Source organism: Dipteris shenzhenensis, chromosome 25 (genome assembly GCF_047967505.1).
Source record: "Dipteris shenzhenensis isolate YYH24624 ecotype China chromosome 25, Dip_SZ_1.0, whole genome shotgun sequence".
Taxonomy (NCBI): domain Eukaryota; kingdom Viridiplantae; phylum Streptophyta; class Polypodiopsida; order Gleicheniales; family Dipteridaceae; genus Dipteris; species Dipteris shenzhenensis.
In genome coordinates, this window is record NC_141620.1 from 13,152,196 (window position 1) to 13,176,823 (window position 24,628).

The 24,628-nt window shown below is 48.7% G+C and overlaps 1 protein-coding gene across 1 annotated transcript in view; it reads right to left on the reverse strand.

Moving 5' to 3' along the window:
- The window catches only part of LOC147885470 (uncharacterized), a 147,853-nt gene that overhangs the window by 53,425 nt on the left and 69,800 nt on the right, over positions 1-24,628 (reverse strand). Inside the window, exons 7-8 of the mRNA XM_087396762.1 lie at positions 13,005-13,117; positions 12,003-12,068 (exon numbers count right to left, since the gene is read on the reverse strand). Coding sequence (XP_087252888.1) covers positions 12,003-12,068; positions 13,005-13,117 — 179 coding nt within the window. The remainder of the gene's footprint in view (positions 1-12,002; positions 12,069-13,004; positions 13,118-24,628) is intronic.

Consider the following 24,628-nt stretch of genomic DNA (forward strand, 5'->3'; position numbering starts at 1 on the left):
CACTATCTCTCAAACATTGTCCTTGGGTGAGGATACACACCGCTAGCGGCGGGAAGGAGAAGTCGTGTCCTGCACCTCGATCCAGATTACCCTCTATTCATAGATCTTGTAGGCTGGTGAAACCATGCTGGACACTGTCTCTCAAACATGTCCTCAGGTGAGGATACAGCCCGCTAGCGGGAAGGGGAAGCACCTCAATCCAAAAGACCCTCTCTCCATAGATCTAGTAGGCTGGCGAAACCATATCTATTGAGAAGGCATGAACCCCATATGTCAGCCAAGCTACCATGGCCCAAGTGAAGTCCCGCTGCATCTCTCTGCATCCTAGCCATGATTCGGAGGGCCCTTGCCAAATCTTGTGTGTTGTGGGGCAGCTCCACAAGCAATGCGGAATCGTCTCGAGGTCCCTATCTACGCATCGGTGGCACCTCCCATCCACTCGCCGACTCCAACCATAGGCCAATGGGCAATCCCCCATGGGCCACCATCCAAAAGAAATATGTAATCTTCCATGGGCAGAGGCTAAACCACAATCGCGACCAAAATCTGAAATGATCTCTTGGGGCACCTGCTACTCCACCTAACGCCACTCTTCCTATGGATCCAAGTGGACCACATCAAGCTAAAGATGACGACCGATGCATGTAGTGTGTGAGAAAAAAGGCACCTCTATAATCCTCTCTGAGCGCTCCTGCTCTGAAGTCCAGCACCACTCGCCAAGATCCACACTGTACCTCTTGGAAGGTGCAGCCTCCCACACCAAACGCCATCGTAACCAGTCCTGCCCCAAAATGACTGATACTGGGTACTTGTCCTCCCTCCGCCTAGAGCAAGATCATTGTCTGATAAGCAACCCTCGCTCTACTGTTACGAGTAACATCCAATCTTGCCCCCCGAGAGATTGCCACCAAACGCTTGAGCTGTCCCATGTATCCCCTATGAAAACACCAACACAAGGGCTTGCCTTTCTAAAGAGAGTTTCACTGAGCTCCAATATAGTAGCTTGCGCCACAAGCTCTCTACACCAGAGCTATCTGCTGCTCAGTTGAAATGTCAATGTCCAGTCCAAGATCTCCAGAATCTCATCAATTGTTGTAAGGAAGCCAACTAATTCGGTCCAGTTAATCCTAGCCCTAGATGCCTGACAATACACCTCTAGACAACCCAAACGCATGCACTAGAAAGCTTGCAAATCCAGCAATGTAGAGTCACTTTCCACACGTTTAGGGGAAAAAGTACTGTTCATTTACCTTCAATGCATAAATCTCCTTCCGAGAGACTCAAATCTCTTGGACTATACATCGACCAGCTTGTCGTAGTGGCCACAAGCAGCCCACAAGCTTTATTAATGAGCCAGTGCTCTTGCTCCCATGCTCCTCCATTCTGTCCAGCAGTCTTTCCGTAAGCAAATAATCATCTTGATGCCTCTACTTCCTTGTTCCCTGCACGCCCACCCTCCAGGCTGATCCAGGACAGGCTTGTTTTGTTTCCTCTGTCTGAAGTACCTACCCATAAGCTGCCTTTCCTGTTGCACATCTTCATCTGTTTGTTTATTCTGTACATGCTGCCCAAAGTTCTGTGGCTATGTGCTCACTCTCTCCTACTCGAAACATCTAGCTAAGATACTTCTTCAATTCTCTACTCGAAATATTTCTCCCGTGTGTTGGTCGTAATTTGCAGTGGCTTTCTAACTCATCACTGCAAGTTTCTTCTTGTCCAAGCCATTGCAGACACCCAGCATCTAGATCTGAGAGATCTAGATAGCTAATTCCAGATATTGTGCTGCATCCCCTCAAACATTGTTCCATTCCACTCATCTTCTTGTGTGGTATTGAAAGATAAACTGTGCAGATTAGCTGACCTCCAATAGCCCTACTAGCTTTCTCCCTCCTTGCCTTCCTTCTTTCCTCAGCCTGAACGCCCCTCTGCTCAGATTGTGCAAGAGACCTCTCCCAAAATAGATTCACATTAAATATTCTTCAAGGGCCCTCTTTTTCGCTTCAGTTCATGCCACAGGCTGGTTGCAGCGACCAGAGTTCTGCCCTGAAGGTGTTCTCCATCTCTACCAGAGGTGATAGGAGCTTGGGATCCTTTCTCCCGGATGGAGAGGCTGCCTATTCCTTCTTTCTTAGTGTCAGATCTGCTTCAGCTCATTGGGATTCATGCTGTAGGTTTTGACGTTCAGCTCTTGCTGCTGCTGGACCCTAGGCAAATCGACCTACTTCCCAGATTGTTTTTGTTGCCCTCTTTTTTGGTACCCACCTGGCCCAAGCATATCTCAGGTTGGGCGGTCTTCTCCTTGAGGTTTTAGACATCCCCTTTCCCATTCCGCCAGACGCCAGCCTTTTTGCCCTCTGTTTTTTGGGGAGGCCTCTTTCTTCTCTTGTCCCCTTCCCTTTCCTCTCTCTTTTCCTTCCTTCCTTCCCTTTCCTTTTCTTGATCCCTTTTCCTTCTCCCCCTTGTCCTCTCTTTTCGTCTCCCCCGCCCTTCCCCCGCCTCCTTTTTTTGTTTGCCCTCTCTGTGCTATGCTTGAGTTCTGCCCTCGAGGTGTTCTCCATCTCTACCAGGAGTGATAGGAGCTTGGGCTCCTTTCTCCCATTCTCAGGCTGCTTCCAAGCCGTCATTTCCTGGATGGATGGAGAGGCTGCCTATTCGTTCTTTCTTGGTGGCAGATCTGCTTCAGCTCATTGGGATTCATCTACTTCAGTGATTTCTCTCAAGTGTTGCTCATAATTTGCAGTGGCTTTCTAACTCATCACTGCATGTTTCTTGTCCACACCATTGCAGACACCAAGCATGTAGAACTGAGAGTTCTAGATAGCCAATTCCAGATATTGTGCTACATCCCCCTCAAACATCGTTCCATTCCACTCATCTTCTTGTGTGGTATTGAAAGATTAACAGTGCAGATTAGCTGACCTCCTGAAGGCCCGCTAGCTCCCCTCCCTCCTTGCCTTCCTTCTTTCCCCTTTTCCGCCTCAGCCTGAACACCCCTCTGCTCCGATTTTGCAAGAGACCTCATCCAGAACACAATGCTGGATGATCCTAAAATAGGTTCACATTAAATATTCTCCAAGGGCCTCTTTTTTGCTTCAGTTCATCCCACAGGCTGGTTGCGCTGCAACCTTTTTGGGCCTTTCTTCCCCCGCCTCCTTTTTTCGTTTGCCCTCCCTGGTCTATACTCGAATTCTGCCCTCAAGGTGTTCTCCATCTCTACCAGGGGTGATAGGAGCTTGGGATCCTTTCTCCTGGATAGAGAGGCTTCCTATTCCTTCTTCCTTGGTGGCAGATCTGCTTCAGCTCATTGGGTAGGTTTTGATGCTCAGCTCTTGCTGCTGCTGGACCCTAGGCAAATCGACCTGCTTCCCAGATTGTTTTGTTGCCCTCTTTTTGGGTACCCACCTGACCCAAGCATATCTCAGGTTGGGCAGTCTTCTCGTTGAGGTTTTAGACATCCCCTTTCCCATTCCACCAGCCGCCAGCCTTTTAGCCCTCTTTTTTTTGGGGAGGCCTCTTTCTTCTCTTGTCCCCTTCCCTTTCCTCTCTCTTTTCCTTCCTTCCTTCCCTTTCCTTTTCTTGATCCCTTTATCTTCTCCCCCTTGTCCTCTCTTTTCGTCTCCCCCTCCCTTCCCCTTCCAACACATTTCCCTTTCCTCCTCATGGAGCCAAAAAGGGATCCCTTTCTTAAGTCTAGCTAGAGGAGCCCTCAAGGAAGCATCCTCGACTCCCTTGTCTTATCACCTCATGCTCTCAGCAGAGGACGGAAGTAGGATCTCTATCCTGTACAGGACCCCAATGATAGACAAATCATTAGGCACCAGGCGGACCTTATCCCCACAATGTCCTAGATTGGGTTGAAGCGAGCCTTGCTCTGAAAGGTGATCACATCCAAGATGTAACCATTATAGACGTGGACTTCACTTGATCCATAGATGTGTTTTCGCCATGTACCTCGGACCTCACTTAGTTTTCTTTATACCTTGGTACCATGGGTTTCGCCCATAGATGAAATGGAGACACATCATCAAATCCTTAGGTACCCAATGATGTTACAACTCATGGGCATTCACTAGGAGTACAAGAGTATCATCTCCTCGGTCTATGCCACCTTTGGAATCATCTTGGAGCCCCTAGGACAACAGCCACAATTCTCATGGATGAAAGGATGCCGAAGGTCCGACTTGTACTCATGGACCCCTCTACCCTACCCTCTAGCATTTCATCGGAGACCCTTTCCAGAAGGATAGTAATTCAATAGGTGGAGGTCATGAGGTTCCCAAAACAATGTTATACATAACTAGTAACAAGACATCTTCAAGCTATTTGGATTCCATTTTTACGGGCAGTCACAAAAGGAATATAACTACGGGCAACTAGTGGCACTGTGCTATTGCTGGATCCACTTGGCAAGTCGATCACAGCGGCCTCTTTGCCAGCACACCTAGCAGGAACCACCACCTCGTTCGCTCCTGCGTTTGCAACAACATCCATCGATTTAGGTACATCGATAGGTTATGGCATCTTCACGCTGTCGGAGGATACGCGTGGAGAAAATTCAAAATATCTCCCAATAGGCTTCAAGAGACCCTTCACGTGTGAATCTGCTCGAGGGATTCCAAGTGAATACTCACTAGAGAAAAAGATGGCGTTCACATCACTAGCTTTGATGGAGAATGGAGAAACCATTGCCTTCCACAGCGATTGATCACACCTGCTGTCCATACCGCGACCATGAAAAGGAATGACCCAAGACCGGCACGGAATAATATTGCCCGCTCTCTAGCATTCGAAGCCTTAGTTGTAGGAAACATCTAAAAAAGTTAGGAAACCCCGTTTCCTAACATTTCCAAAATTGAGACATTTCCGAAACTTGGAAACGCCTAATCTACAAAGGTGCTAGAAGAAAATCCAACAAGGGCAGGCATTGACAATAGATGATGGAAGACTCTTGCATTATCATGGTGGGTGCATAGCAAAGGCTTTAGAAGTAACACAAGACTAGGATTAGATGATCTACATGGGTAACAACTAATTCGTCAATGCACTATATGAATCGCATCTTCAAGGATCCTCTCCTCCATGCCCTCCAAGAATCCAATTGCTCGCCTTGCGCACACGTCTAGCTTATATGGTGCATGTTTTTTAAATTACTAGCTTCTGTATGTGAGTAGAAATATACTTTATTCAACCTACCCCTGCCGTTTCCTATTAACTCAAGTGATGTTTCAAAAACGTTTCAAACCTACCATGTTTCCTGCATGGAAACGTAAAACGTTTCAAACCTACCATGTTTCCTGCATGGAAACGTTTCGTGCAACATAGTTTGAACATCCGCACCATACCTTACATACAACTCAATGTATGTCTACATAACTTCGGCACTCACATTCTTCTGGACACTCTTAAAATGCAGAAGATCGAGATCCTTCAAAAAATAACCAATCATGCCGTGAAACGTATGCATCCCCCCGCGTGTACTTTTCACATAAGGTTCCTCTCAATGCTTTACCCACTTATGGCCATCCCATAGGACCCACAACTAGTGGTACATCATGAACATAAAAGTACCTGATGTACCAAAACCACACAGATTCACAATCCAAAGCACAGTATTCACAAGAATACCACACAAAGTGAACCATTAACTTTGGCATCTACTGCCATCACAAGTATGCTCCAACATGCACTGCAAAACTCTGTTGCATATGATTTGCAGGGCCTTGGTTAGCAAACCATATACCACAAAAACTGCAATACATGAACAAAAGAAAGAATAATGCTCGCATAAAGTGCCATTACAAAAACATGTACTGTACAAATAGTACTGCAAAACGAGCAACGCATAACTAACATTGCAAAACAAGCAATGCCTAACTAACATTGCAAAACAAGCAATGCATAACCAATCTGCGAGCCCCCCTCCCTCCCTCCCGCAGCCTCTACCTCCCTACCCTCCTTCGCCTCTCTCCCTCGCCCTCGCCCCCCTCGCTCTCGCCTACCCCCCTCGCCCTCGCCGCACACCCCCCGCCTCAGCCCGCCTCCACGCCCTCACCCCCTCGCCCCTCCGCCCCTCGACCCTCGCCTCTCCTCTCGCCCCGCCCCTCGCCTTACCCCCCGCCTCTCGTCTCGCCCCTCACCGCGCCCTCCGCCCGCCCCTGCCTCGCCCCTCCGCCTCACCTCGCCCCTCGCTACGCCCCCGCCCCCTCGCCTCGCTCTCCGCCCGCCCGCCCCTCGCCCCTCCGCCCTTCCGCCCCGCCCTCTCGCCTTCCACCCCCACCCGCCCCCCACCCTCGCCCTTCACCTCCCTCCGCCCCTACGACCTCCGCCCCCGCCCTTGCCCTCCCCCCCCTCCCCCTCTGCCTCCCGCCCTCGCTTCCACCGCCGTCCCTCCCCCTCGCCTTCGACCTTCGCCTCCGCTCCTGCCTCCGCCATCCGCCCTCCACCCTTTCTGCCTTCCGCCTCCGCCCTCTCCTTCGCCTCCGCTTCCCCCACCCGCCTCGTTTCGTTTCGTATCGCCTCACCCTTCTTCGTCACACCCAGGCTCCACCCCCTCGTCTATCTCCCCCCCTTTTTGGGTGGCAGCCTCTTCTTCATCGGAGGTCTCGCAGTTTGTCTTGGCGGTATGGCGGCTCCCTGCCCGGAACCAGAGGCCCAGCCGGACCCTCCCTCTTCAGATGCCTACCGCGTTATCTTGACAGAGCAACAGTCGTCTCGGGTACAAGAGGTTGCCAATGACTTTGCCCTTACTTCCGTCTATGGCAAAGTCATTGGACACTCTCCCTCCAGATCAGCCATCAGGGACTGGCTCCAGTCCACTCTCATGCTAGAGGACAGCCACATCGAGGAGGTGGCCCTTATGGGAAGGGGCATCTTCTGGCTTAAACTCTCCACTGCGAAAGCTGCGAGCAACTTGATTGCTGGTTCCCCCACATCTGTGGATGGAAAGATCATCATGATAGTCCCTTGGTACCGTGGATTCAACGCAGCGGATTTTGATGCTCGTTTCCGCATACCTCGCCACCCAGTGATGCTAGTTTTTCCAGGCCTTGTTGCTAAGTTGTGGCCGATAGTCAGGGACCTGGGCTCCCACTTTGGCTGGGTAATGCATGACACTTTCGTCGACGCGGTTACTGTGGCAGGAGCCCCCCGAGTCCGTGTGGCTGTGGCAGACCCTGCGTCCCTCCCTGCAGTGATTGAGATCGTGACAGATGCTGGCAGCATTACTCAGAGCATGGTAGTCACTGGACAGCCAGGCCAGTGCCTGAGGTGTCACGGCTTTGGGCACCTGGCTGCTATTTGTCCACGATTCTCCAGCTCCTCTCGGCCCCCCCCGCCCCCCCCCCTCCGCCCCTGCCCCCCCCTCCGGGCAGCCACGTCAAGAGGAGCAGAGGCAGTCGGAGTCCGGTCCAGAGGTAGCTGGCGGCTGGACCGAGGTCAGAAGGAAAAGAGGAAAGAATAAGAAGATTTTTGAAAAAGGCAAGGAGGTAGAGGTTACCCAACCTGCAGCAGCGCCTCAGAGACCTGACAGGCAGCCGCCCCAGGGTCCTGGGAGAGCTTCTTCTTCGACTGTAGCCCGCCCTCCGCAGCCTCAGGTCCCTCTCTCTTCCGCTCCCCACCCCCCTTCCACTCAGCCCCAGCCCCTTCCCCAGTCGCACCCCCCTCTTCCCAACCCGCAGCATCAGCCCCTGCCTCTTTCTCTTCAGCCCCCTCCTCTTCCTACTCAGCCCCAGTCCCAGTTTCAGCCCCATCCCCCTCCCCCCGCCCCTCTCAGCTCTCCTGCAGTTTCAGCTGCACCGATGATTCCTCAGCCGCGGGCAGCCCCCACTCCCCCTCCTTCGCCCCCCCCGCTAGTCGCTTCCGTGGAGTCTGAGTTGCCTACCCCTCAGCCTCCTCCCCCTTCCCCACCCCAGGCAGGACACCCCGAGTCTACACCACCCTTGGAGCAGTCTTCCCTGTCTGCTAGCCCGACCCCCTCAGTTGCAGACTCTGGCGGGCCTCAGCTTCAGGAGAGAGAGCTTCCTCACGACTTCTACAGATCGGGCCCCTGGGACTACTTGGATGTGGCCGACCTTGGGACCTTCCTTGCTTGTCTCGACATCAGTATCTTCCTGCTTCGTAAAGGGGCGGATGGGAAGATCGCAGCCTTGGCCTCGAGGGATGGCCCTAGCTTTGCTTTCACATTTCTCAGCGACGGCACCGAGACTTGGACAGACGACTCGGTCTGGGAGGCTCTCAGAGAGCAGACGCACGCTCAGGTTTGCTCCTGGATAGGCCAGTCGGGTGAACAGCTTCTCGAGACTCAATGGTCCGAGGGTGACGTGCGCCTGCGGTGGCGCTGCGCCGCCAAGCGCTTCAGATTGATTGTGATCCTCAGGCCCCCTCTGTCGTGGCCCCTTCCCCAGGATGTCAAAGCCTGGACTCCTCAGAAACTCCGAGCCTTCTACGGGATGACTACCTCAGAGATCTCGAGTGGCTCGAGAATGCGTTTGTCCAAGGCACTAAAGGCCTCACGCCTTTGCTAAAAGTTTTGAAGAACGGGCAAGACGACCCCGCCTCCCCCTCCAAACCCTCTCCAAAGCATCAGCGCCTCCATTCTGAAATGTCGGCTTCTTCATCGACATCAGCCGCGAGCAGACAGTTGTTCGCAGCCTACCAGTCCTCACCATGAGCTTACACCTTGTCTCCTAGAACGTGAACGGGTTTCATTCTTCTAGCACCCATGGTCCTAGGAAGCTCATCTTGAGACACGAACTTCAGCCAGCAGTGATTGGTCGCTTGGATATACTTCTGCTCCAGGAGCATAAGCTTTCAGTGGCTCATTCCCGTAGTTGCGGGATGATCCTCCCTGGACGCTCTCACACTTATTGGGAGCCCTCGATTGGTGCACAGGGGAGGAGTGGCGGTGTCTGTACTTCCGTGTGCGAGCTGTTTGCCCAGGGAGTTTTTGGTCATGGTACGTTGATTCCAGGCCGTGCACTTTGGGTTGGCCTAGAGTTGGAGGGTTCCAAAATAGGAATCCTCAACATCTATGCTCCCACAGACCTCCGATGCAGGACCCACTTTCTGGAGGACACTCACAGGGATTCTCCCAGACATGGATTCCTGGATTGTTGGAGGTGACTTCAACAATCTAGAGACCTTGGAGGACCAGCAGGGCAGAGGACCAGAGTTTACAGGTATGGCTCAGGCAGAGCAGTCCGCTTGGGACTCCTTTATCTTCGCGACAGGAGGTAGGGACAGCTGGAGAGACCCGTCCTTCTGCCGTTGGCACGGGAGCTTGGACTTCTCGTGGAGCTTCCGCAGGGAAGGAGGCAGACTCCTGGAGAGACTGGATAGATTTTATGTCAGTGATTGGGCCATCAGCAGAGGTGGTCAAGCGGTTATAGTGCCAGGGACGACACTCTCCGACCAAGCGCCTGTGCTCTTATCATTAGACTCGGCAGCTCAGTCCCTTCCTCCCCATTCATGCCGGATTCCCGATTCCATCTTCTCGAGGGAGGAGGTGCGCAGTAATATCGGTAGCCTTTGGGACAGAGATTAGGGCGAGTGCGTGGATCTGGTAGATTCGGTGGCGCAGGCTTTGCAGGAGTCCAGCCAGATTTGCCAGCTCGCAGCCCTTCAGGTTCGCCAGGAGTGGTGGGGCAGAGAGAGAGCTCTTCGTAGGGACCTCACCTCCATTCAGCGACTCCAGCAGGCAGCCCCGGGCTCGGAGGAGCTTCGGATCCAGGCCCTTCGAGCCAGAGCCCTTCTTGAGGAGACTCTCCAGTGCCGCTCAGAGTTTTCCTATCACGCCTCCCTCTCATACTGGGCTCGAAAGGGCGACCGGATGAGCAGGGAGTTCTTCAGGACGCATGGCCAGAGAGCAGCAGGTGATCAGCTACGGAGTCTTAGGACAGCGGAGGGGCACATCGTTATTGATCCGGGTCAGGTCTTGGGGTTGGCTACCGACTTCTACAGGACTCTTTTTCAGCAGGAGCAGCTTGCCCCTCGTACTTGACATTCCCACGAGGAGGTGTGGAGGCACATTCCAGCCCTTGTTCAGCCCAGCATGCAGGCGACGTTGATGGCACCGTTCACTACTGACGAGATGTTGGAGGCCTTGATGGCCATCGATGGGCAGAAATGCCCTGGCGAGGATGGGCGCTCTCGCGCTTTCTTCACCTCCTTCTGGGATCAGATCCATCAGCCCCTCCTAGCAGCCCTTCAGAGGATTTTCAGCAGCGGATATATGCCAGAGAGCCTCTCCTCAGGACTGATTTGCCTCATCCCGAAGGGAGGAGATCGACAGGAGATCCGTCAGTGTCGCCCGATCACTCTCCTCACCACTGCCAAGGTGATCAGCGCCAGAGTTCGGCCTCTACTTCCTGACCTCATTCATGACACTCAGACAGGCTTTGTCCAGGATCGCAGTATCCTGGATGATGTCTTCACCTTCTCAGAGGCGACGGAGTGGGCTCAGCACAGTGGGTCACATTTAGCCATCCTACTTCTCGATTTTGAGAAGGCCTACGATCGAGTGGGCTGGTCCTTCCTGGAGGGTACTCTGGAGCGACTAGGGTTCCCAGTAGGATGGATTCAGGGTATTTCAGCGTTATACAGGACAGCTTCCAGCAGGGTCATCATCGCCGGCAGGATGGGAGAGCGATTTCGTTTGGAGAGATCAGTGCGTCAGGGTTGCCCCCTCGCTCCTTACCTGTTTCTCTTCTTCGCCGAGGCCATGACATACTACCTTCGGGCGAGGTCGACCGGGATCCGGGGTGTTCGCCTTCCCATCAGGGAGGACACGGAGCTCCTGGACTCGGAGTATGCAGATGACACAGCACTGTACGTTCAGGATGATGAGATGATGCTGGAGAGGGTGAGGCTGGCCTTAGAGGTCTTCTGTTCGGCAGCCGGTGCGAAAATCAACTGGAACAAATCAGTTGGTTTTCTCACAAACCCCGGGGCGTGCTCACAGTGGGGGAGGTTTTTGGGTTTCAGATGGATCCCGCGGGGACAGACAGCTAGATATCTCGGCTTTCAGGTCGGCCTGGCCATCACGCCAGCTCAGCAGTTTCTCCCGGTGCTAGATTCCATTCGACGGAAGCTGGCTTTCTGGAGCACTGCTAAGCTCTCTCTTGCAGGTCGTGCTCTTGTAGTCAACCAGGTTCTCCTGGCCACGGCATGGTATGTGGCCTCTTGTTGGTGTTTCTCGAGATCCAGCGTGGCACAGCTCAGGAGGTTGGTCCGGAATTTCCTGTGGTTTGGGGGGGACGGTCTCAGAGATACCAGAGCCAGGGTAGCTTGGCAGACAGTCATTTGGGATACCGCAGGGCCTTCAGTGGCGCTATTCACCACCTCTCTGGCTGTTCATTCACACTCGCCTGATCCCTCCGTGAGAGAGAGCTTTACATTTTTGTTTCCTTTTAGGGCTGCGTCCGATTTGTGAATGCAGCCCCGTCAGTTGCAAAGCTGACCTCATGTATCTTGTTTTCGAAGTAATATAATCAGCACTGTTTTTTCGGCAAAAAAAAATATACCAATGCATCACTGAAACCGGTCTTGGGGGAAACCAAAAGGCAGTGAACAGATAATAACCAGTAAATACTTAATTTCCAGCCATTTAGAGAATAATCACAACCACCAAAATAAATTCCAAACACAATGTTTAGGAGCCAGATTGCCCTTGTTCTGCACCAAACACCAGATTTGCCCTAAAACTTAGCACCCCTTTCGGGTTTCTTTTATCTTTACTAAGAAGGCAATGGAAGTCCTACCTAGAATTTTGTTCAGATGAGCAGGGGATTTCCTACAGACAAACCATCTCACAACGTATGATCTTCCATCAGCTCCATGCATTTTGAATGTGCAATCTTCATACATTTAAATGCTCAGTACATAGATACATAAAATGAAAGACAAAGGAGCATTCATACAATATTTACAGAAGATTCCAGGACATGAGCATAGTTAGCATCTTCGACAGCAAGAAAAGGGTTTTCCATTGAATAGGATGTACTTACGACGCCACTTAATCGCACTGCAACAGGACGACCCTCCAAGGCTTCTATAACTTTTGACTTTACTCCCTACAGAAGAAATCAACAGTTGGTATCAAGTTCCTATATGTGTATATCTCCCATCATTAAGAGTGAAGAGATGCTTAAATTTGTAAAAGCAGAACATATTAACACATATACAATTGAAAAACAAACAGCAGTCCATAATGAGAGAGAGAGACACACACACACACGAAATAGAAACAAGGTTTCAACTTGAAAGAATATATGTGATAGCATGCAGGGCTGACACTCATGGAAGTACAAACAAATACAACCAACTTAATCTCATAAAGTAACTTATTACAACCTCACAATTGGAAATATGTGATTTTATGCCAAACTGACTTGTGAGATACAAGACATTTAAGACCACAACTGCTCATTTGAGACAACAACTACTTATTTAAGTCCACTAGTGTTCATTGAATTCCTCACTGGCTTATACGAGCTACCAGCGGAAGAAGAGGACGAGTCAAAAGTTTAAAAGCACTGGATTCTCCTCCCTTCTCCGAATGGACATCCCAGCGTAAAGAATCTTTGAAAGGCAACAATAATCAAATGGCACACCAGAAACTTTTACAATTATGAGTCCTTCACAATTAAAGATAGAACAAAAAAATTCCTAATACGGTTCACTCTTCCTGTATTGCAAATGATGGATATACACACCTTCTATTGGGTTTGTTTGAAAGAATTTTGATGAATTGCACAGCGAAATTGAGTACAAGTAACACCTTTTAACATTGAAACTTCACTTATCCAGCAAGTTTTAAGTCTACTTCAGACTTATCACAGAAACATACAATTCTATTTCTTTGGTGTCATTATTAGTTTATGGTTCGAAACAAAGAAAAATAGCTCATCTCAGTTACTGAAGAGTGAAAATTGCATCAAAGTAGAAGTTCTCAACTGTTCAAGATAGATACTGAACAGAAATAATCAAATACACTCAGCAGATAGTACCTGTAAAACCTCAGCTGCCGCAGAAACACGCTCTTCATTCCAAAGTTTTAGCATCAGCACAGTCAAATGTAAGGTCCCAGGTCTTATAAATATCGATTTTTCAATGCCATTACCTGCATAAATACAGAACAGACACTCATACCTGTGGTTACACACAGAGCCATGAGTAATGTGGGACCACAACAAAACAGAATTCCTTAGTAGTATGTATCATTTGATTATTTTTGTTTTGGTGATGCCACGGTTTGAGCCACTACCTAGGATTGTCCTAGTTCAAGTTGTAAATTCGGTTCTAACGTCTTTCAATATAAAGTCTATCACAAGAAGCTTCACTGTTTAGAAGCAAAAAGTAGACGATGGACCCTTTACTCAATAATGGTTCAGATGAAAATTAAAAGGGAACATATTGCAACTCAAGTGACTAATCAAGCATGTGTGTGCGTGTGTGGAAGATCTCTGGTGTGCGTGATGGAAATTCCTTGCATGCTGAGAGCCTGCATTGGTCAAGGGCATTTGATCATCCCCTTGCCCTGCAGGAACCCATGCATTCTTAATTTAATTCATCCAAAGGGATTCAGTTGGTGGGTGATGTACTTCATGCCGATGGCACTTTATTATCCTTTCCCTCCACAGCCAGGCAGTATGGATTGGGGATGCGTTATCGACCTCTTTGGCATTATCTTTCTCAAATGCTTCAATGTTTCTTACCGGTACCTAAGCTGGAGCTTACTTATTGTCTAACATATTGGACTACTTTACACCGCCGAGGTTCTGCTACTCATCCATTACAGTTGGCTGATGTCTCTATGGTCAGCTTGTGTAGGATTTTGATGCCTCCAGCTTGGATTTTAGATCGAGGGAATCAGCTTTGGTCTATGAATCAAAATGCCAAATGGTGGCAGAAAAGATTACAGCAGCTTCGGTCTTGCAAACTTCCTCTTCGTCAATAGGTTTTTCTATGGCAAGTGATGCTTGGAGTTATTTCTTTTAATCAACTCTAAGCACGAAGACATATTGCTCGTGCTCTTTGTCACAGATTCAGGCTCCAAGGGAATCCTTGCTCCATCTTTTCTGGCATTGCCCTCTCAGAGCTCAGTTCCCTACTGGTTGCTTTGGCAACTTTTTTGGCTCTTCAGAATTTACCCACACCAAAGGCAAGAGTTCAACCTTTTCTTCACTTGGGTTCAATATTGGGGATCTAGACTCTGTGGAGAGACGGAAATCATAGAGTCTTTGGAGAGTCTACTTTTTCCAAGTTTCACTACTTCAGGATGTCACTTGGGCCATCTTTCTATGATTGCTTGTCTATTCGTCACATAGATTACTCTGTTTACTTGTCTTATAATGACAAATTCTGACATTATAATTGCATGTCCCCTCTATGGGGACTGCTCCTTGTAATATAGGCATACATGGATTTCATTAAAAAAAGTGTGTGACCACTAGGTGAGAGAGCTTGGAGAGCAGCCATGGTGTCCTACAGCCCCGTCTAGGGTTTCCTTAGCCCTTGCTCCCTCCCCTAGGTGTTCTGGACCTTCTGGCTACCTTCGCCTACCTCCTCCTACAGGTGCAGTTGCATGTTTGACCTGTTTGTTGCCTTGTCTTGCTGCTTGGGCCTTCCTCCTTGGCCTGGATATTTGGGTGATGAGTGAAGTACCTGGCATTATGCCTGGCTTGGGTAGAAGTAGTGGAATTTCCTCAATGGCTGGAGAAACTTTTGCTAAAATTGCAGCATCGTTGGGAAAGGTGGTATGCCCGCCCCAGGCAACATGGAAATTCTAATCGATTTTGCATTTTATGGGACACGATGTCCCCACACCTGAATTTTACTCTTTCAATGTCAATAACGTTGCAATGGGCAATGCCTTCTATAAGCTCAAGTGGTTTCTTTTTGTAGGTGCATGCTTTAAATGTAGAAAATTTGTGTCATATGGCCTTGTTTCCTGGCCTTGCACAAGATGCCTGCATATGCAATGCCCACTGTGAAGAGTAAGGATTCCCCTTGGACTTCCAAGACCCAAAGCTAAACCAAATATACCAGCTCTAGTGGTCCAAGATAAAGGAAAAGCTAAAGTTACTTCTACTGGCAATGCTAATGGTCAAATACCCTTTTGCCACTCCGCTAAAAGCAAAGGAAAAAGTTTCAAATGAGGGTTGGCAAACCCCCAAGAAGATAGGGCACTTCCACCTCATACTTGCATGGGTGCATCTTCTAGTGGGCACACCCCTGCTGAAAATTCAGGGTTTGAGTATCACGTGGACTGCAGTCACTGCTGAGCCATACTCTTCCTCCCTGAAGATGAAGCTTCTCTCGTATTGCCTGGCTCTCAGAATCATGCTTTAGATCCTAAGGTGGACATGCAGTCCTAGTTAATATTTGGGGTGTTATCATATGTACATACTTGTCCATCTGTAAATATACTGCCAAAACTACAGTGTTAGTCATATAATGTACAGGGGTTATGTGATTTCGAAAATGGAAGATCATATGGGCATGTGTTAACAAATTACAGCCTCATGTAGTAGCCTTCAAGAGCATAATCAGCATGGTTATGCGGGCCAGGCACGGCATTTTTCCGGATATGATATTTTTTATGTTGTTTTAATCACCTCTTTTTTGGAGTAGTGCTTCCAACATGCTCATCAGCCAGTTGTGGCTTTTAATGAACGAAATGGTTGTTGGATTATTGTGCAATGCCTTGGGCAAGGAGAGGCATTTGAATTTGCTTCGGTTCATGTTCCACAATCCTCTCACCATAGAGCTTTGATCTGGAGGGACATGTTGCATTATCCTTGGTGGTAAAATGCCTTTCTTTCTGGGGAGACATGGAATTTCCTTCCTGGTTACAATTTCCAGCATAAACCGCTTATCGGACCCGTTATATCATTGGTATCCATTTACTATGCGTCCAACGATATTTGCCAGGTTAAAAATTTGGATGTGGTTCTTGGACTAACTCCAAAGTACAACTTGCTAAATCTTGCGTTCTCACTTTACTCAATGCTTTGGCCAGATTAATTCCACTTCACAGGCTGTGATTCAGCATGTCAGTCCAATGTTGTCTCCGCAAAAGGCCATGCAACTTGGAATTCCTTTCAAGGAGAGAGAATTGAAAGATGCCATTAGAGCATGTGGGATATGGACAAGTCTAGGTTAGGATGGTTTGACAGTGGAGTTCTTTCTCCAGCATTGGGATCCCATTTCACCTACTTTGAAATGGACAAGTCCAGGTTGGATGGTTTGACAATGGAGTTATTTCTCCAACATTGGGATCCCATTTCACCTACTTTGAAATGGACGAGTCCAGGTTGGATGGTTTGACAGTGGAGTTCTTTCTCCCGTATTGGGATGCCATTTCACTTGCTTTACTATACATGGTTAATCACGCGTAGAAACTCAACAGATCCCTACTAGTTGGAAGAAAGGTCTGGTTAAACTATTCGCCAAAAAGCATTTGTGCAAGTCTTTCGGTGATTGGAGACCCATTTCTCTAATGCTTGTCATTTGTAAGCTGGTGGCTAAGATGATTGTGGCTCGTATCAAGGGCTTTCTGCTTAGTATGGTTTTACTCCCCGCAGACATATTATAGACAATATTGCCAATGCCTATGTGGGGATTGACTATGCCAAGTATACTAATTAGGATGTTCTCTTATTACAGGTGGATATTGCTAAAGCATTTGACATGGTACAATGGGATTTGGGGAGAAAATGCACGAACAATCGGTAAACCCCTCGGAGACTCAAGTTGTGATTGTTTTTGTCAAGTGTGTGGATGTTCTTAAGTAACTCATATCAAAACTCTTCAAGATGGAGTATTTTGATGTCAATCTCTCTATAGCATATGCCTTTGGTTTCAAAATTTCCGCCTTTTTGCATTTATCATTGGCCGTTCCACAATAATTTTTTTTAAAGATTGTATTTTTAAAAAATTAATAGAGAATGCTAAGTAGTGGGTGTGTTTAGGATGTAAATCACATTTACATCCTTGAGAGTCATACTAGAGTAGTATAAGGGACAAGCCCGAGGCAGTCGATCAAGCGAGCGATGTCAAGCGAGCAGGACCAAATTAGCGACCGAGCGAGAAAAAGCGAGAGAAGCAGAAATGGTTGGGCTACCAACACATAATCTCATTGTATGTATGTACTCATCATTAATAAAGATTTATAGTGCTTCCTCAATATTGAACATGATTATAACGTAATATTGCAAGTGCACATTAGTAATAGTGTTATATATTCTCATAAGATGAGCTTAAATAGAAATGGTTGGGCTATCAACAACATGTACTATATAGTTGAAGTGCATCACTTGAGAAAAACATAACCTCACTATATGGATGTACTCATTGTTAATAAAGCTTTATAGTATTACCACAATTCTAAAGATGACTATAACATAAGCTTACAAGTCTACATTATTGATAGTGTTATTTATTCTCATGAGAGAACTTGCATAGAAATGCTTTGGCTACCAATGAGTAGCCTTGCTCTAAATCTAGAGCAAGTAAATGGTAAAATTCCTATTAAATTCACATTTTGATGCATGAAATTTTACTAGATGGTGCAAAAGGTCATGATAGTGATCTAAATCATGCCTTGCCATTCGTTTTGATAAGTAACATGACCCCATTTGGATTGGTAAATCAAAAGATACAGGACATCGAAATTATCTTGTTTTGGTCCAAAAGAGGGAGTGCAATGCGCTTCCTCATTTGGACCAAAACATCAACTGCCAACAAAAGATCAATCAATACCCACCTTTGCTCGCAAGTAGTGGAAGGATCAATCTGATTCATGGGTTTGATCAAGATGAGGAAGATGAATAGCTCAAGAACAATCCACATGTAGTCAATGTTTGAGGTGGATGTGGATCAAATAATGGACCCGTATGTCTTATCACAAAAAGGAACCCAAGCACAAGATAGGTCTTTGACTGAGCCAAATTTCAAAGCACCAGAATCGAACATAAAAGAGCTCATTGCGACATAATAAAACTTTAAACAGGAACTTCAACATTTGCTGGGTCAAGTAGGAAAATTTTTCTGGCCTCAATCTAGGCTCAAAAGAAGATCTAGAAATTATTCGAGTAAGTTTCAAGCTAATTTTGACATTCCAAATAGACTTGCACAAGTTAGCAATATCATTAATAGACGTGTTTTCTTGGAGCTACATGGACACAAAGGGGCACTAGAGAATTTCGATGTCTTGTATCTTTTGATTTACCAATCCAAATGGAGTCATGTTACATATCAAAATGAATAGCAAGGCATGATTTCGATGACTATCATGACCTTTTGCACCATCTAGTAAAATTTCATGCATCAAAATGTGACTTTTTATTAAATTTAGCCAATTTGTTGGATTGGTGGGATGTAAGAGTGAGTCATTAGGGAGGGATGTTTTTGCAAACACAAAAATATGGGTTTTGTTCCATGCTTTAAAAACCCCATATAGATCAGCTATATCAAAAAGGACTGATGATGAATGCAAAGAGAGAGGCTTGGCTATCCTGCCGGCAATTCCAGCTCATTGCCTAGGGAATGTTCAGATGAAAGCTGATGTTCAGATTCTCTGTGCCGCCGGACAGCTCCATAAACAGTATGGGATCATCTCCAACTCCCCCTCCACACACTAGGGAATGTTCAGATGAAAGCTGATGTTCAGATGCTCTGTGCCGCCGGACAGCTCCATAAACAGTATGGGATCATCTCCAACTCCCCCTCCACACAGCGAGCACACCTGCCGTCCACCTCCATTTGCTCCAGCCAGGGACCGATAGGTAGACCCTGAAGGTACCAGGGTGTGAGAGAGAGTAACGGAGAGTTCAAGGAGAATGGAGGCGGAAATCCATGGTTTAGAGAGAGAGAGAGTACACAAGATAGAAGCAATGGCAAGTAGTACTTTATTCAGGATATGAGCATCTTATATAGGCAAGAAATTACAAAGCTCCAAACTACTCAAATCTCTCAATCAATCCCTACATTCTCTCAATCACTCACCACACTCCTTGATTCACTCAAATCACACCTACTAGAATCCTTACCCATTCTAGCACACCTACTCTCACACACTCCTAGCATAGGACTCCAAGCCCATAGGCGTACACACAATTTTTTTTTTGTGAAACCAAGATACTTATATTATGAAACATTCATTTACATCTGGGCAGTGCTCAAAAGAGAGCCAAAGCCCTATGCATCAGAAGCAGTAAAAGAAAAGTTGAATACAAGAAACATCCAAATCTTCCTCATGTAAGGCATCATATAATGACTACCACAATGAGGCTCGGAAGAACTCATATGGATGCTGAAGGGGAGAATTCAAATATGCTTGATTGCGCTACAACCAGAGGGTCCATAAGGCCCAGTATCCTATGGTGTACGCCTGTGTGTACGCCATAGGCGTACACACACACACACACACATCAATTTGCCCCTTCATTCCCCCCCACAAATTGATGACCTCATCCCTCAGCAGTAGTACTTGGGATGCTCCATGGCTTGCCCACCAGCATGTGGCAACACACATGGCCCCAACTTGTGACTCACTCTTCGGATTCTTGGTTCACAACTGGGAGATAGACAATGACTGTGCATGTAAAGCCCAATGAGTCCAACAAGGAAAAATCTCAAAAGACTAACAATCATTTAAGAATGGACTATCCATGGCAAAGAACCATTATTGACACACACAAAATATTCCTAATTTAAATATATGGGGAAAACTCCCCCCTTCATGCGTCTTCCTTTCCATGCCACAATGGTGTCGGTTCCATATATGTAAAATAAAATATTCGATGACGTCCATGTGGATGATGATGTCAATCGTGCCCATGTCGATGTAGACTCTTTGCCATTGTTGTTGTAAAGTCCACGTTTGGTATCACAGTGCTTCTTTCCACAAGTTATAACCATTTTCAACAGCGAAGAATCCGTGATTCTAGCCATGTAAATCTCAAGAAACTGAGCAACTTTGCCTTCTGTACCTCGGTCAAATTCTTAATAGATAAAGAGTTTTGAGGCTTGGAAAGTTTGATGATGTGGCAGTTCTATTTCTATGCAGAGCTTGTGCTTAAGAGGCATTGTGCTTAGCAGGAGATATCTGTGTTCACATGCAATAGAATAACTGTGCTTGTAGAGACCTATGTGCCACGTGGCTGCTGATGTGACAGCTATGTTCCTATGCAGAGGAAACTGTGCTTCACTGGAGGTTATTGTGTGCCGGGTGTCAGCAATCTGGAGGGTCTAGAAACCTTAGGATAAAACAAGGGGAAAAAACAAATTAAAACCAGATGCCAACGACGGAGTGTATGGAGGGCTGGTGTGGCTTGCTTGTTTCCAGCGCGGGAACTCTTGGCTATGGAGGTAGACGAAGCATCGAGCTCTTCGCCCCTCGTCCCTCCTCCTCGTCAATTCCTCCTCCCATCGCCTTTGCACCTTGATCTCCTAGCCCTCCCCTCCCGTGATCAAATTGACCTCAAAGCTGGACTTGGTGAGCAACCTCAATGCCGGATTTGCCTTGAATCCGATGGTGAGAATACCAATTTCATTTGTGTTTTCTTTGCTCACTCCAACAACTTCCACTGCAATTTTGCATGGATCGCGACTCCTCTGGCTTAGTGGAACCAAATTTTCATGATAAAATTGCATGCCTTCTGAACGACTCAAGTCCCATTTGAGCCAAATTTTACTCAATTATCGAAGATCCCATCATCCAATTCCGTAGCAACGTAATGTGCGGGCATCCTATGGATTTTCTTACTTGTAGTACTCAGCTTAAAGCCAGTCGGCCTTTAAAACCAGTATGGCCGAGGCGGCTAAGAAAGGTACGCAGCAAGGAAGTAACACAGAAGCAGCGTGGGCAGGAGGTAGAATTCTAGACTAGGCTCATGGAGGCTTGTAAGCTAGCTCTTATACCCCATGAAGGTACCAAGGTGTGAGAGAGAGTAACGGAGAGTTCAAGGAGGATGGGGGCGGAAATCCATGGTTTAGAGAGAGAGAGAGTACACAAGATAGAAGCAATGGCAAGTAGTACTTTATTCAGGATATGAGCCTCTTATATAGGCAAGAAATTACAAAGCACCAAACTGCTCAAATCTCTCAATCAATCCCTACATTCTCTCAATCACTCACCACACTCCTTGATACACTCATCACACCTACTAGAATCCTTACAACACAACCCAACACAGCCTTCTATACAATATCACTAAAACCTGCTACGCACCTCTAAGAGCAGCAAAATAAATTTTCAAATAACACTATCCTCCCCAAAGAACAACCTCAAAGGATCCAAGAGTCCACTTCAGGAAGACTCTCAGTTAGCCTCTAAATGCCGATCATGGAGTCACCCAATCGTATACCCATTCACATTACCTATAATCAGCTCCCTCTCATCATACACATCTACAACCATTACTTGTGAGACAGACATATAGACCCCTCCACTCCTACCTACCGTAGGGAACCACACCTCTGGTTCTCTCCCTGGGGGGAGATGACGCTGGCGTCTAACATCTATTGCTGAAAAAGAAATGCTTCTGGATCAGAAGAAAATCCACAGTCCATCCTATCATAATTCTTTGCAACTCTTGGCAAAGTATCAGATGTTGTTGCGGCGGCTGTTGCCGCACAGGTGGTGAAGTTTGTGCACATTCCAACTCACTATGGTCCATCTCATGGGAAGGAAGCTAGAGAGAATAGTGCTCACCTCCAAGTGGGAGCCTGCACCACAACCTCAGATTTCTAAGATTTCTTGGAAGGAGAGTAGTCTGTATTGGTGCGGCGGCACACCAATGGCATGATCGTCTCTAAGGAACGTGATTATTCAGAATGCTGACCCTAGAGTCACCCAATCGTACACCTATCCACACCACCCTCCCCGTAATCAGCTCCCTCTATTCATATACATCTATAGCCACTGCTTGTGAGACAAAGATACAAGCCCCTCCACTCTTGCCTACCACAAGGGACCACACCTTTGGGTCTCTCCTTGGGAGGAGATGACGTTGGCATCTAACGTCTGCTGCTGAAAAGAAATAGTTCTAGGTCTGAAGAAACTCCACAATCCATCCGACCACAGCCCTTTGCAACTCCTGGTAAAGTATCAAATGTTCCAGCTGCTACCACACACGTGGTGAAGCTTGTGCATATTCCAACTTACTATAGTCAAACTCATGGGGAGGAAGCGAGAGAGAACAGTCCTTGCTTGTGAGTGGGAGCCTGTACCACAACCTTAGACTTCCACGATTTCGAGGGGGGCTTGGAGGGAGAGTAGTCTATATCGGTGTGGCAGCACACCAAAGGCATGACCGGCTCTATGCCTACCTTCAAGGCCCACTGCATCATAAAGGATACGTCTGCCCCTAACCTAGCCGTGCACCACTGAAGCATCAAGTATGTCACCTATGTAAGTTGCTCCTCTAGCCCAAGATGTATCACTGCTACTGCCATGCCGTGTTTGGCCTATCCGCAAAAACGCCTAGCTAGAAGGTAGCTCAGTCTCCATGGGTAAGCCACAATCTATCCCCTAGGTCCCATCCACTCCTCCATCATGCGGTATATCTACTCTCCCATCATGCAATCAAACAAAGAAGGGGTCCATTTCTCCTCTACCGTGGAGGCAAATGAAAGACCCAAAAAGGCCGAATGAGGGAATCTTCAACCAACAACTCCAATAGATTCCCCTTTTTGGGGCTGTAGGATCAACCCTGTCATGTCAAGAGCCATAGGCTACACATCTCAAATCTCTAGATAGTTCCACAGTCCAAGCCTCCATAGGGTTACCCAAGGCGGGGCCTCAGACGTGAAAGCTGGGAGAACAAGCCACCTAACCCCAGCTTCTTCGAAGAAGTCGAATCCTTCATGGGAGGTGGGGGGGGGCGGGGGGGGGGGGCTACAACCGAGAGGAGGAAGCCACAGCCTAGGGAGTGGAAGATGGCTCAATCCCACCCTTGCCCTAGGGCTGGGAGGCCGAGTCGCCTCCAAGGGTAAAGCAGGAGGCGAAGGAAGTAGCTGGCACTCCTATAGAGCAAAGGAGGCAAGTAGTAAGGGTGACTGCAGCAGGGAGACGAAAGACTGCTACAGAGCGAAGGAGGCAGGTAGTTAGAGTGACTACAGTAGGGAGGGCAGCTAAAACTACCATAGAAAGAAGGGGGGAGGAGGAAAGCGGAGAGGTGGTAGGAGGGGGTATGAAGTGAGAGTACTCCGCGGCAAGGGGCGTCCAAAGGGAGGGGGGGGGAGAGGATTGGGCAGGAAAGGATCCGGAGGCAGAGGAGGGAAGGCGGGAGGCAACGGGGTTGCGAGGTGGCGGGAACTCCAAAGTCTTACAGCTGCGCAGGTGCCTGCATGCTTGGAACTCCTGTCACCATCAGGTTTGTCGACAGAGACCGTACGCCGCGCAACTAACGACCAGTGCACACACGATCGAGGTTCGACCTATCTCATAGGGGAGATCGACTGAGGCAAGGCATTACTCTTGACATAGCCCATCGGATCCAGAGATCGAGGAGACCACGTCCTCCACCACCACGGGAGACATCCCGACAGATGCAGATACGTGAGCTCTTTGCATCTCATCAGAGAGCCATCATGGAGCCTTGACACGTAGGGCCGGTCCACGCACTTGGGACTCTAGCCCTAAGCATCTTCGTGTCACTCTCATTTTGCATTTTTACTTTGCTATTCTACTTTGTACTAGTATAGTATCTTAGTACTCAGCAAGGGCCTTAGTGATTCCTTTGCCCCAGCCCACAGTGGTCTGTATGAGCTACTTGATTCCGTACTTTGTCCCATAGGCCCGCGAGGCCTCCCGCAGACGTTAATATCTCTCTCTCTCTCTCTCTCTCTCTCTCTCTCTCTCTCTCTCTCACCTCGCAGCTCCCTCTCCCCTCGCAGCTCCCTCTCTCCCCCCCTCCCCCCTCGCAGCTCCCCTCGCAGCCCCCTCTCCCCTCGCAGCCCCCTCTCCCCTCGCAGCTCACCCCTCCCCCCTCGCAGCTCACCTCTCCCCCTCGCAGCTCCCCTCGCAGCCCCCTCTCCCCCCCTCGCAGCCCCTCGCAGCCCCCCCTCGCAGCTCCCTCTCCCCCTCGCAGCTCCCCTCGCAGCCGCCTCTCCCCCCCTCGCAGCCCCCCCTCGCAGCTCCCTCTCCCCCTCGCAGCCCCCTCTCCCCCCCTCGCAGCCCCTCACACCCCCCCCTCGCAGCTCCCCTCTCCCCCTCGCAGCTCACCCCTCCCCCCCTCGCAGCCCCTTACCCCCTCGCAGCCCCTTACCCCCCCTTCGCAGCTCACCCCTTCCCTCGCAGCTCCTCCCCTCCCCCTCGCAGCTCACCCCTCCTCCCCTCGCTGCCCCTCGCACCCTCGCAGCCCCCCCTCGCAGCTCCCCCCCCCTCGCAGCTCCCTCCCCCTCGCAGCGGCTCACCCCGCTCAGACCCTCCCCCTCGCAGCTCAGCCGCTCAGGCCCCCCACTCCGCTCACCCGCTCATCGCGCATTGGCAGCGCTCGACATCTCCCGCATGCCGCCGCTTTCCCGTTTCCCGTAATTAAACATGGCCGACATCGTCGAGCATGTTACAGAAGGAGCAACAGCAGCAACATCAATGGCCTCCACGACCGACATGCTACACTAT